General features: G+C 42.6%; 1 protein-coding gene across 1 annotated transcript in view; it reads left to right on the forward strand.

The window, feature by feature from the left end:
• The window catches only part of LOC138946585 (cubilin-like), a 196,216-nt gene that overhangs the window by 91,679 nt on the left and 92,092 nt on the right, over window positions 1–12,445 (forward strand). The window contains exons 35-42 of the mRNA XM_070318030.1: window positions 193–361; window positions 1,238–1,419; window positions 1,857–2,019; window positions 3,249–3,362; window positions 7,080–7,319; window positions 8,272–8,404; window positions 8,709–8,908; window positions 11,543–11,736. Coding sequence (XP_070174131.1) covers window positions 193–361; window positions 1,238–1,419; window positions 1,857–2,019; window positions 3,249–3,362; window positions 7,080–7,319; window positions 8,272–8,404; window positions 8,709–8,908; window positions 11,543–11,736 — 1,395 coding nt within the window. The remainder of the gene's footprint in view (window positions 1–192; window positions 362–1,237; window positions 1,420–1,856; window positions 2,020–3,248; window positions 3,363–7,079; window positions 7,320–8,271; window positions 8,405–8,708; window positions 8,909–11,542; window positions 11,737–12,445) is intronic.

Raw genomic sequence — 12,445 nt, forward strand, 5'->3', positions numbered from 1 at the left:
GGGAGTGTGTCATTGCACTGAGACCTGCTTTTGTGGTTTTGATGTCCTTACAATTGGGCTGGTTGTTTTTCTTTCTAGGTCTATGCAGGGTCGGACGTAATGCCTGGTCTTGTCAGGATGTCAGCAATGCACTGAGACCTGCTTTTGGGGTTTTGATGTCCTAACAGGTGGGCTGTGTGTGTTTTTTTTTAGGTGTATGCCGGTTCGGACGCCACAGGGTCACTGTTGACCAACCTGTGTCACACACAAACCTCGGTGCAGACCCTCACCTCCACCGGCAACACCATGTTCGTCAGGATGAAGACCGACAGCTCTGTTGGCGGCAACGGATTCTCTGCCACCTGGACCAAGGTGCCGGGAGGTACAGTTTTTGCACAGTGTCACACACACACACACACACACACACACACACACACACACACACACACACACACACACACACACACACACACACACACACACACATTCACTGTGTGAAACACACACACTTTGTTACAGTATGTGGTCAAATGTCACACTAGCAGTTGTGGTGGAGTGCAGGCATGCATGGAATTGTCTGCCGAAAGGCAAATTTCCACCAATTTCTTTTTTGCTTCGCCGAAAAAGCAAAAGTGTCTGCCGAAAAAAGAAATGGGGAGGCAAAAATGGTTCCATAAACTGAATTTAACCCAATGCCCCCTGACAAAAAAATGGCAGGCAGCCTTCTTAATCCTGAGCAAAGGGAAACTACTCCGCACAACATGCACACATACAAAACAATTCATATAAAATCATAGAGTACTCACATTTATATAGAAGATGGCAGAATAACTCGAGAATAGACTATAGTTTCTTATGCAAGTATGTTCTGTCCACTTCCGATGTAATAAATGTTGTTTAAAAAAAAACAATCCAGCAAGTGTTCTTCAAAAACGTCCATCGTGTCAGCCTTCAGTCCTCATTTACACCAATATATGTTGAAACTCCCAGAAAGGGGAGGGGGGGGTGAGGGGGGAGGGGGGGGGGTAGCTTTGCGCCGTCAACTTTGCTATTACTTACACATTTTTTAGCCTTTTTTTATTTTTTTCAATTCCCATGCCTGAGAATGCGATTGGTGGTATTTGGTAATAACACTGCCAAAGAACGATCTCATTATTTTAATTTGAACTTTGTGCCTGATTTTTTGGGATAACACTACAAGTGAACCATCCTATAATTTTGTTTGAACATCATTGATTTCCATCGTGTTGTTTCACAGGGTGTGGAGGCAACTTTTCCACCAAGTCTGGGTTCATCATGTCCAAGAACTACCCCAGTAATTACCCGTCCAACACCGAGTGCGAATGGCTGATCACGCTGCCGGTCAACCATCCCGTCATTCTCAACTTCATGGATTTTGATGTGGAATCCAGTGGCAGTTGCCGATATGACTATGTCGATGTGAGTAGGAGGTTTTGCTTTGTTGGGTAAAGTTTGTGTCATGGTGTGTGTGTGGGGGGGGGAGAGGGTGTGAATGTGTTAGTGTGTGCATGCGTGCGTGCATATTTTTGTGCATGCAAGTGTTTTTGTGTTTGTGTGTGTGCGTGCATATACGTATGTGTGTTTGTGTGTCTAAGTGCATGCATATTTATTTGCATGCTGGTGTGTGTGTGTGTGTGCATATTTGTGTGTGTGTGTGTGTGCATTTATTTGTGTTTTTGCATTGTTTACATGTGTAAATCATGTAATTCCGTGTATTTGTGTGTGTATGTGTTTGTGTGTGTGTGTGCATGCGTATCTGTGTGTGTGTTTGTGTGTGTGTATTTGTGTGCACAGTGGGTGTGTGCATGTCCTGTCTATGTATGTATTGAGTTGTACCTGGTTTCTTGTGTGCTCAGATCCACGACGGGCCAAACAGTGGGTTCAATCAGCTGGCCCACCTGTGCGGTAGAGCTCTGCCAGGCAACGTCACGTACCGAGCATCCAACAACATCATGTACATCAAAATGAGAATGGATGGCAGTGTCGCCGGAAGAGGATTCAAAGCTAACTATACTGCTGGTGAGGCCTTGTGTGTGTGTGTGTGTGTGTGTGTGTGTGTGTGTGTGTGGCTTGGAGTGCTCTTGCAATCATGGGGTTGCCAGCGTTTGGGAAAGATGGGGACAATTATTATTTATTGTCTGTGTGTGCGTGCACAATAACATGATGCAATGGTGGGAACTACACATGAGCACTGACGGGGAAACTGTCTCCTCAAACTTGACATTGTTAAAGTGCTGTTCATGAAGTGTGTACCGTATTTTTGGGACTATAAGGTGCTTTGTTATTTAGGGCACAACCCCCACTTTTAAGGTAAAATTAAGAAAAAACATCACATTAGGCGCTTCCGGTCTATAAGCCGCACATCAAAGGAAGAATACAGAGTGGAAATATTTTTTCTTTGGATGTGCGGCGAGATCAAAGGCAGGTGCATTGCTATAGCTGGTTGACCTTGAGACCAGCTACCTGCCCCAGTTTACAGACCCTGACCATCTTCCCTTGGGTCAATAACTGAGTTTTATCTATGAGACGGTCGGGAAGGTGTGTTTAATGCGTGAACTGACAAGGAATTTGTTTCCACAAACGTGACATTGCCAAAGTGTTTATGAAATGTATGTGTGTGTGAGTGTGTGTGTTTGTGTGTGTGTCTGTGTGTGTGTGTGTGTGTGTGTGTTTGTGTGTGTGTTTGTGTGTGTGTGTGTTTGTGTGTGTGTGTGTGTGTGTGTGTGTGTGTGTTTGTGTGTGTGTGTGTGTGTGTGTGTTTGTGTGTGTGTTTGTGTGTGTGTTTGTGTGTGTGTGTGTGTTTGTGTGTGTGTGTGTGTTTGTGTGTGTGTGTTTGTGTGAGTGTGTGTGTTTGTGTGTGTGTCTGTGTGTGTGTGTGTGTGTGCACAATAACAAGATGTGGTGGTGTGTACATCACAAACACTGACGAAGAAGTTGTCTCCTCAAACTTGACATAGCGAAAGTGTCGTTTCTGAATTGTTTTTGAATTATTATACAGTCGAACCTGCCCTTAAGACCACCTGTCCATAAAGACCACCTGTCCATAAAGACCACCTGTCTATAAAGACCACCTGCCCATTAAGACCACCCCAAAGGATCCCAAACGGTTTTTACGACTATATAAATTACCTGTCTAAAGAGACCACCTGTCTAAAGAGACCACCTGTCTAAAGAGGCCATTTTTTTCAGTCCCTTGGGTGGTCTCTTTAGACAGGTTTGACTGTATGTGTGTGCGTGTTCGATAACAGGGTGTGGAGGTGTGTACAACGCGAGCACTGACGGAGAAATCGTCTCCACAAACTACCCCCGGAACTACCCGCCCTTCAGCAACTGTTCCTGGCTCATCACGTCGGATCGAAACAGTAAGTCTTCCAGCGATGTGGACATTGGAGAAAGAAATGGGCTAGCCCGAGGGGCACTAACTCTTTAAATTCACTAGCCCGCAGAAATTTCCTCCAGTTTCAATTTTATTTTATTCAGAGAAAGACCGAGTCTTTCTATACACAGCTTTCAGGCTGAAGACAAACCAATTTAATATGTATGCAAATGAGATTTGTGGGTGACTTTGTAAATTCACTAGCCTCTGGTTGTTTCAATGGGTTTTTTATTCAGAGAAAGGCGGTCTTTCTATAAACACAGTTTAAGGCTATAAAGACAGTTTTAAGTCTGAAGACAATTAACTGTTAGTCAAAGCAATTTAAATATTGGATAGGATTGGATTGGATTGGATAAGATTTACAGTCCAGTGAGGTTACCCTCATGGAAATTCGGGCTGCTTTCTCCCCGGGGAAAGCGAGCTGCCATACATACGGCGCTACCCATTTTTTTTTTTCCTGCATGCGTGTATTCATGTTTCCTGAGACTTAATGCCGTGTGAGATGGAATTTTTTTACTTTATTCCAAGTCCCACGGGTATTTGATGGACATTTTTATCTATGCCTATACAATTTTGCCAGGAAAGACCCTTTTGTCAATCGTGGGATCTTTAACGTGCACACCCCAATGTAGTGTACACGAAGGGACCTCGGTTTTTCGTCTCATCCGAAAGACTAGCACTTGAACCCACCACCTAGGTTAGGAAAGGGGGGAGAAAATTGCGGCCTGACCCAGGCCTGAACACGCAACCTCTCGCTTCCGAGCGCAAGTGCGTTACCACTCGGCCACCCAGTCCAAATATGTAGGCAAATGAGAGTTGTTGGTGACAGAGATACATTTTGCAGTAATATCAAGTGTTGTGTTTTTGCGACAGAGTTCATGACTATCTTCATCCGTTAGTTCATGGTTTTGGAGCGGACACTGTATAAACGGCCTTTATCAGTCTAAAGCATGCAGATCCAGAGTTCATTATTCACTGTGGTACATTGGCAGGACTCCACTGGTAAAAGACGAATCCGGAACTAACTCGTTTTTTGTTTATGGCTTGTGGCAGAGTTGCTTTTCCTTGGAAACACTGAGTCAAGCTTCACGTGACATTGTAGGCCAATCACTGGGTGTCTCCAAATGTGGTCGCTGGATCTGTGCACTAGCCGCTTTTTAGAAATGTTCTTCCTCAGTTGTTCTGCAGCATGAAACTTGACAATGTTCAGAAATATAATCTCTGTCAGGTTTGTATGAGTTGTGAAAGAGTGAATACCCTTGCTTTTTATGAGACAAATAATCCACATGTGCTCCTTGTCCACGTGTTTCAGACATACCCCTCGCTAGTGACTTGCCCTTTGGGTGTTCACCCTTTCACAACCAATGCAAACCCAACCCAAAATGTGTCAATTAGATGACACCAATCTCAATCATTGCTGAAGCACAAGTAAGTTAGGCCCCAGCTGTTCAGTTGAACAAGACTTGATGTTCATTCTTGAGGAAAAAGCAATAGATTGAAAGAATTTTAGTTCACCTGTGCAGTCTTATAGTGAAAAAATTATGCTCTGTGGAAAATTCTAGTTCTACAAGTTTATTTCTGATGGAAGAAACAATGGGATGTGACCACTCTGAATATAGAAATGTGCAACACGTATACGTTAGAATTATGCAAAATGAATCTCCTGGCACCTGAGAGAATAACAAGCAGTGACTTTTACACTGTCGGGCCAATATTGCATTTTTTCGAATAACAAGGATTGAAATGAACAAGCAACTTTCACTTTGGGTTTATTACACCCCCGGTATAGGGGTGTGTATAGGATTCGGTCGATGTGTTTGTTTGTTTGTTTGTTTGTTTGTTTGTGTTCGCATATAGATCTCAAGAATGAACGGACCGATCGTCACCAAACTTGGTGAACAGGTTCTATACATTCCTGAGACGGTCCTTACAAAAATTGGGACCAGTCAAACACACGGTTAGGGAGTTATTGTTGGATTAAGATTCTACAAGGACTTATACAGGGTTCGTACAGAGTCCTTGAACCCTGGAAAACTCCTTGAAAATTGGAAAACCTTTTCCAGGCCTTGAAAAGTGCTTGAAAATAGAGTTTTGTTTAATAGTCATTGAAAAGTACTTGATTTTTTCAAATTGTTGCCTGTACATTTCGTCAGCAGCTTGTCTTATTTAAAAAAAAATGCAACCCCCTTTTTTTCGTCAAATACAGTACACACATTTTGGAAGAATAAAAGATCGAGTGAAAACGAAAGCAGACGAACTAACTATTACTAGTCACCCGTAGTTGCTTCCCTTCCCGGAAGTTGGCAAGGGAAACAACTACGAAATGACTCTGTCGAACGAGGATTCTCTGTTAACAAAGAGATTATGACAGACAACATGAAAGAGAGAACCCTTGTGGCACAGAGGCATGTGACAGACCACATTGCAAACGTAGGTGGAGCTGAGAAAGTGATGTTGTCTAAAAAGCTACTCTACAATGCTGCCAGTGCTCGGCAAAGGTACTCTGAGTACTTGGAGGCAGAGAAAGAGAAGAAGAAGAACGAGACACATGTGCAAAAAAGAAAGGCTGACATGGATGAGATTCAAACTCTCCAAGCAAAGAAAAAAAAGATCAAAGATTGTGCGGCTGACCTGCTCAAAAGCGCAGATGCTTTTGCAGAAAAGGCTGAGCACACGCAGAACTTCAACTTCATAGCAAAGTCAAATGCTTTGAGGAAAAGTGCAAAAACCAAGAAGGACGAACTGAAGTGGCATCTCTTGAGAAAGAAATTCACCAGAAACTTGATGACTTGAAAAACTGAAGGTAAGCTTGGTGCTTATCATTAGTTTTTGAACATCCAATGATTTAAATCGGCGTGCGGGAAGAGGGTATAATAACTAGCGAGTGTTTCATTGCGAGCTTTGAAGGTAAGAGGGTGCTTGATTTTCTCTTCAGAAGGTCTTGAAAGTCCTTGAAAAGTCCTTGAATTTTAGAACAAAAAAACTGTACGAACCCTGCTTATAGAGGGACATATTAATGGTCAAAGGGAAATAACCTTCTCAGTTGGTGGCAGTGAGAATGGTTATTTCCCTTTGACCAACGGGGGTGTTTTTCCTACCTCGGAGGAATTTCTTGTTCTAGTGACTTTTACACTGTCGGGCCAATATTGCATTTTTTCGAATAACAAGGATTGAAATGAACAAGCAACTTTCACTTTGGGTTTGTTCTAGTGACTTTTACACTGTCGGGCCAATATTGCATTTGTTCGAATAACAAGCATTGAAATGAACAAGCAACTTTCAGTGTGGGTTTATTCTTGTGACTTTTACACTGTCGGGCCAATATTTCATTTTTTCGAATAACAAGCATTGAAATGAACAAGCAACTTTAACCCTATGTTTATTATAGTGACTTTTGATTTGTAGGGTCAAGATAGCATTTGTTCAACTTTCCTGACAAAATAGATTAATTCCGAAAATAACTCAGGTTAATATGTGTTGTGGGAGAGTGACCTTTTCTTGCAAAACCTCCGACAAACAAAGGATGGACCAATCACTAGCCAGAGGTCTAGTCCATTACAAAATAGTACTCGTGATTGGTCTGATTCATTTGTTTGTCAGAGGTTTTGCAAGGAAAGGTCACTCTGCCACAACAAACCTACAAACCCAAAGGAGTAACTTCCAATAATCGTCTATAATATTCTCATGACGTTTTGCCCTCCAGCGGATCGCATCACACTGACCTTCACCCACATGGACATCGAGACAACATCCAGCTGTATCGATGATTACGTGCGGGTGCTAGACGGCAATGACGCAGACGCACCAGAGTTGTACCGCCTCTGTGGAAATACGGTGCCACCCGTCATCACTTCTACTGGGTCCAACCTCTTGGTGATGTTCGGGTCCGACATGATCACCCAGCAAACAGGATTCCGTGCCGTATATACCAGGTCGACTGCCAGTAAGTTTGTGTTTCTGTGTCTGTGTCTGTGTCCGTCTGTGTCTGTTTCTGTGTGTGTGATGTTCGGGTCCGACATGATCACCCAGCAAACAAGATTTTGTGCCGTGTATACTAGGTCAACTGCCAGTAAGTTTCTGTGTCTGTGTCTCTGTGTGTGATGTTAGGGTCCGTCATGATCACCCAGCAAACTGGATTCCGTGCCGTGTATACCAGGTCGACTGCCAGTAAGTTTGTGTGTCTGTGTCCGTCTGTGTCTGTGTGATGTTCGGGATGATCACCCACCAAACAGGATTCCGTGCCGTGTATACCAGGTCGACTGCCAGTAAGTTTGTGTGTCTGTGTCAGTCTGTGTCTGTGTGATGTTCAGGTCCGACATGATCAACCAGCAAACAGGATTCCGTGCTGTGTATACCAGGTCGACTGCCAGTAAGTTTGTGTGTCTGTGTCTGTCTGTGTCTGTGTCTGTGTGATGTTCGGGTCCGACATGATCACCCAGCAAACAGGATTCTGTGCCGTGTATACCAGGTCGACTGCCATGCCAGTAAGTTTGTGTGTCTGTGTCCGTCTGTGTCTGTGTGATGTTCAGGTCCGACATGATCACCCAGCAAACAGGATTCCGTGCAGTGTATACCAGGTCCACTTCCAGTAATTTTGTGTGTGTCTGTGTTGCTGTTATTATATATACATGATTGACATTTTATCAGTGCAGATGTGATGTTTGATTCTTCTGTAAGACAGGAAGACAACGAATGGGTTGAAAGCGAGGGTGATAGGTCACATGGGTAGGATGGTCAGTGGTCATTGGCTATGCAAATTAGTAACAAGGGTAACCAGAGCGAAAGGATTTCCCCTCTGGACTTACCATAAACTATCTTCTTGTCAGAAGAATTTTTGTCGGTCTTTGCACAAAGAGATGTGTTTCTTACAAAATGTGTTTTGTGGCATTGTTCAGGTTGTGGCGGGGATTTCACGGCGAGTAATGGAGCGTTTGTCAGCCCCAACTTCCCAAACAGTTACCAGGGCAACGTGGAGTGTGTGTGGAACCTTCAGGCTGCCGCTGGAAGCCGTGTGTCTATTGCATTCAGGTATACAATAGTTTTCTCTTCTTTTTTTCTTTTTCTCCCCCATCCAAAGTCGGGTCAAACCCAGGAACATGCCCTTAATGGCTTTACCATGTGGGCGTTAAACACTACTTATCATCAGCGACTAAAGAGAGTTTTACTGTGTACGTTTGCCTTTAATGTTTAATTTGTTTTGACAGATGTGGTTTTCACTTCATTTACTCTCGCCAAGCACATCCAACATACGCAGCTATATAAAAAAAAAAAAAATTGAAATCGGCGACTTTAGGGAGTTTCACTGCATACGTTACCTTTAATGTTTTCACAGCCAGTTCAACATTGAGTCCAGCAGCGGATGTACCAATGACTACGTGGAAATTCGAACAGGCGGCGCAAGCGGGCACCTCGTTGGTCGTTTCTGCGGCTCTTCAAGCCCAACCAATCTGACGGCAGCGTCTTCTCTGTGGATCAAGTTCCGCTCAAACTCGGCCGTCACTGGGCAAGGATTCCGTGGTGTTTGGAGTACAAGTAAGTTGTTTGATGTGATGTTTGGAGTACAAGTAAGTTGTTTGATGTGATGCGTGGTGTTTGGAGTACAAGTAAGTTGTTTGATGTGATGTTCGGAGTACAAGTAAGTTGTTTGATGTGATGTTCGGAGTACAAGTAAGTTGTTTGATGTGATGTTCGGAGTATAAGTACGTTGTTTGATGTTATGCGTGGTGTTTGGAGTACAAGTAAGTTGTTTCATGTGGTGTGAAGATATAATAATAATAATAATAAAGATAGCTTATATAGCGCCGCTTCACAAATTTAACTATGCTCTTAGCGCTGTACATCGAGATATAACAATTTCAATAATATAAATACAAAGATGATATTATAATAATACACATTTACAAATATCACTCACGTGCATACATCCTCGTGCACACCACGCGCATACACACTCCCACTCATTAACAAGTGCTTCCATCCCCCTGCCACTGAGATGTTCATATACCCCCCTGGACAAGCTCACACCATGTCCGTCTCCTCTCTGGACTGTACATACACTCAGCAAGAAAAAAAAAGACTAAATGCAAATTTCATACAGAACCCTATAGCTCAATCAAAGCTGAAGCAACTATACAAAAAAGACACATTCAAACAACAAATCTAACTTCACTACAAATCTAATATGCTTGTCGTAGAGTTTTCTACGATAAATGAGAATGAATAACGTTTCTGTAGAGCAAGTCACGATTACAGCCCCAGCACTCGCTTTATAATTCCAAATACCAGATAAACAAGTCGCGTAAGGCGAAAATACAACATTTAGTCAAGTAGCTGTCGAACTCACAGAATGAAACGGAACGCAATGCACTTTTTCAGCAAGACCGTATCACTCGTAGCATCGTCAGTCCACCGCTCATGGCAAAGGCAGTGAAATTGACAAGAAGAGCACGCTTTTCTGTACCTCTCTTCGTTTTAACTTTCTGAGCGTGTTTTTAATCCAAACATATCATATCTATATGTTTTTGGAATCAGGAACCGACAAGGAATAAGATGAAAGTGTTTTTAAATTGATTTCGACAATTTAATGTTGATAATAATTTTTATATTTTTAATTTTCAGAGCTTGTTTTTAATCTAAATATAACATATTTATATGTTTTTGGAATCAGAAAATGATGGAGAATAAGATGAACGTAAATTTGAATCGTTTTATAAAAATTTTTTTTTTTTACAATTTTCAGATTTTTAATGACCATAGTCATTAATTAATTTTTAAGCCACCAAGCTGAAATGCAATACCGAAGTCCGGCCTTTGTCGAAGATTATTTGACCAAAATTTCAACCAATTTGGTTGAAAAATGAGAGCGTGACAGTGCCGCCTCAACTTTCACGAAAAGCCGGATATGACGTCATCAAAGACATTTATCAAAAAAACGAAAAAAACGTTCGGGGATATCAATCCCAGGAACTCTCATGGAAAATTTCATAAAGATCGGTCCAGTAGTTTGGTCTGAATCGCTCTACACACACGCACGCACGCACGCACGCACGCACACACACACATACACCACGACCCTCGTTTCGATTCCCCCTCTATGTTAAAACATTTAGTCAAAACTTGACTAAATGTAAAAAACACACAACAACAACAACAACAACAACAACAACAACAACAACAACAACAACAACAACAGCAACAGCAACAGCGGCAACAGCAGCAGCAGCAGCAACAACAACAACAACAACAGCAACAGCAGCAGCAGCAGCAGCAGCAGCAACAAACAACAACAACAACAACTGAATCATGACATTTTAACAGAAAAGCAAACAAATTTAGCAATAAGATCAAAATAATACAGTGTGTGACTTTCCTTTGTTCAGTGTATACTGTATGGTTAGACCCCAGTACTGTAACAGTAGGCAGCTATCCCAACTCCCATCCGAGGAATGCAGATGTTGCCTGGACAATAACACTGAGCTTGGTGTTGTACACCTTTACACCTTTAAGATACTCCCACTCGTTCAGATTTTGTGTGGGTGTGTGTGTGCCTGTGCTGGACCCCTCTTTGATAAATCGGCCAGGTAGCGTCACCCAGTTATCGGACCTTGTATCGCAGGAATGCTGATCTATATTGCCTGGAACGATAACAGTCATGACAATTTGGCAAGCATGTGTTGGTATCATACGCCTTTAAGATACTTTCACTCAGTGTTGTGAGTTTGCTCTTTTTTCGTTTCAGCAGTTCAGTATGGTAACACTGACGGTGGGCAGATAGCGTTGCACAATTATCCTGTCTCCTATACCAGGAATGCAGATTTAACCTTGACAGTAACAGTTATGCAATGTCTGGCAAGCATGTGTTGGTTTCATACAACTTTAACACTTTCTACCCCACCTATGTTGACCAAGTTTTTTTAAGCCGAGACCAGCTGTGCTGCAGCAGGTCATTCAGAATTGTAGTAACTGTGTAGTAACTGTATCAACACAATGGAATGCAGGCGTAAGATGGACGTTACGGGAAGCGACTGAAGCTAACAGTCTGAGCGGATATGTATCCATATCTGGTCAGATAGAGCCATATGATATATCCGTACCTGGGAGACAATGAGTTAAGATAACTTTTTTTTCATTTCATTTTCATGTGTGAATTTTTTCCTTTTTTTTCAGCGTACGGTGGATCCTTTTACAGTAACAGTGGGCAGATAGCGTCACCCAACTATCCCGTCTCCTATACCAGGAATGCAGATATTGTCTGGATAATTTCGCTTGCCAGCCGTGACATGCAAGTGCGACTGTCCTTTGGTTCTCCCTTTGCCATTGAAGGCTCCCGTGGATCGACTTGTCCGTACGATTATGTCAGGGTCAGTATCTTCTTTTTCTGCGTTCCCGTTGCCATGCTACACTGTCAGGTTGTTGAGGTGACAAAGTTTTCAGTTCGACGCAGGGACTCCGTTGGGCCCCACAGTTTCACCTCTATTAGGTCGACCATCTCTTGGCACAATTCACTTCTCAGGCCCGCAAAAGTTGGGCATGTCTGGAAAACATGCTCTGGAGTGTGCGTGCTTGTTCCACATGGGCATTTGTCTGTGTGGGAGATTTTCACATCACGTTTGAGGCTGTCAGTGCATTTATGTCAAGTGCAGTTCACACGGCCAACTTACAACCAATTTCAAGCAACTTCACTTGGTTGGCAGTTGCTGTGAGAAAATCGGCAAAAGCTTAAATGTGACTTTGAATCTGTAACAATGTTAGTCTCTGTCCAAAGTGGAATGAATTATGTTGAATCTCTGTCCTTAGTGGAATGAATAATGTTGAATCTCTGTCCCTAGTGGAATGAATAATGTTGAATCTCTGTCCTTAGTGGAATGAATAATGTTGAGTCTCTGTCCCAAGTGGAATTGAATAATGTTGAATCTCTGTCCCTAGTGGAATGAATAATGTTGAGTCTCTGTCCCTAATGGAATGAATAATGTTGAATCTCTGTCCCTAGTGGAATGAATAATGTTGAATCTCTGTCCCTAGTGGAATGAATAATGTTGAATCTCTGTCCCTAGTGGAATGAATAATGTT

This window comes from Littorina saxatilis, linkage group LG14, assembly GCF_037325665.1.
Source record: "Littorina saxatilis isolate snail1 linkage group LG14, US_GU_Lsax_2.0, whole genome shotgun sequence".
NCBI lineage: Eukaryota > Metazoa > Mollusca > Gastropoda > Littorinimorpha > Littorinidae > Littorina > Littorina saxatilis.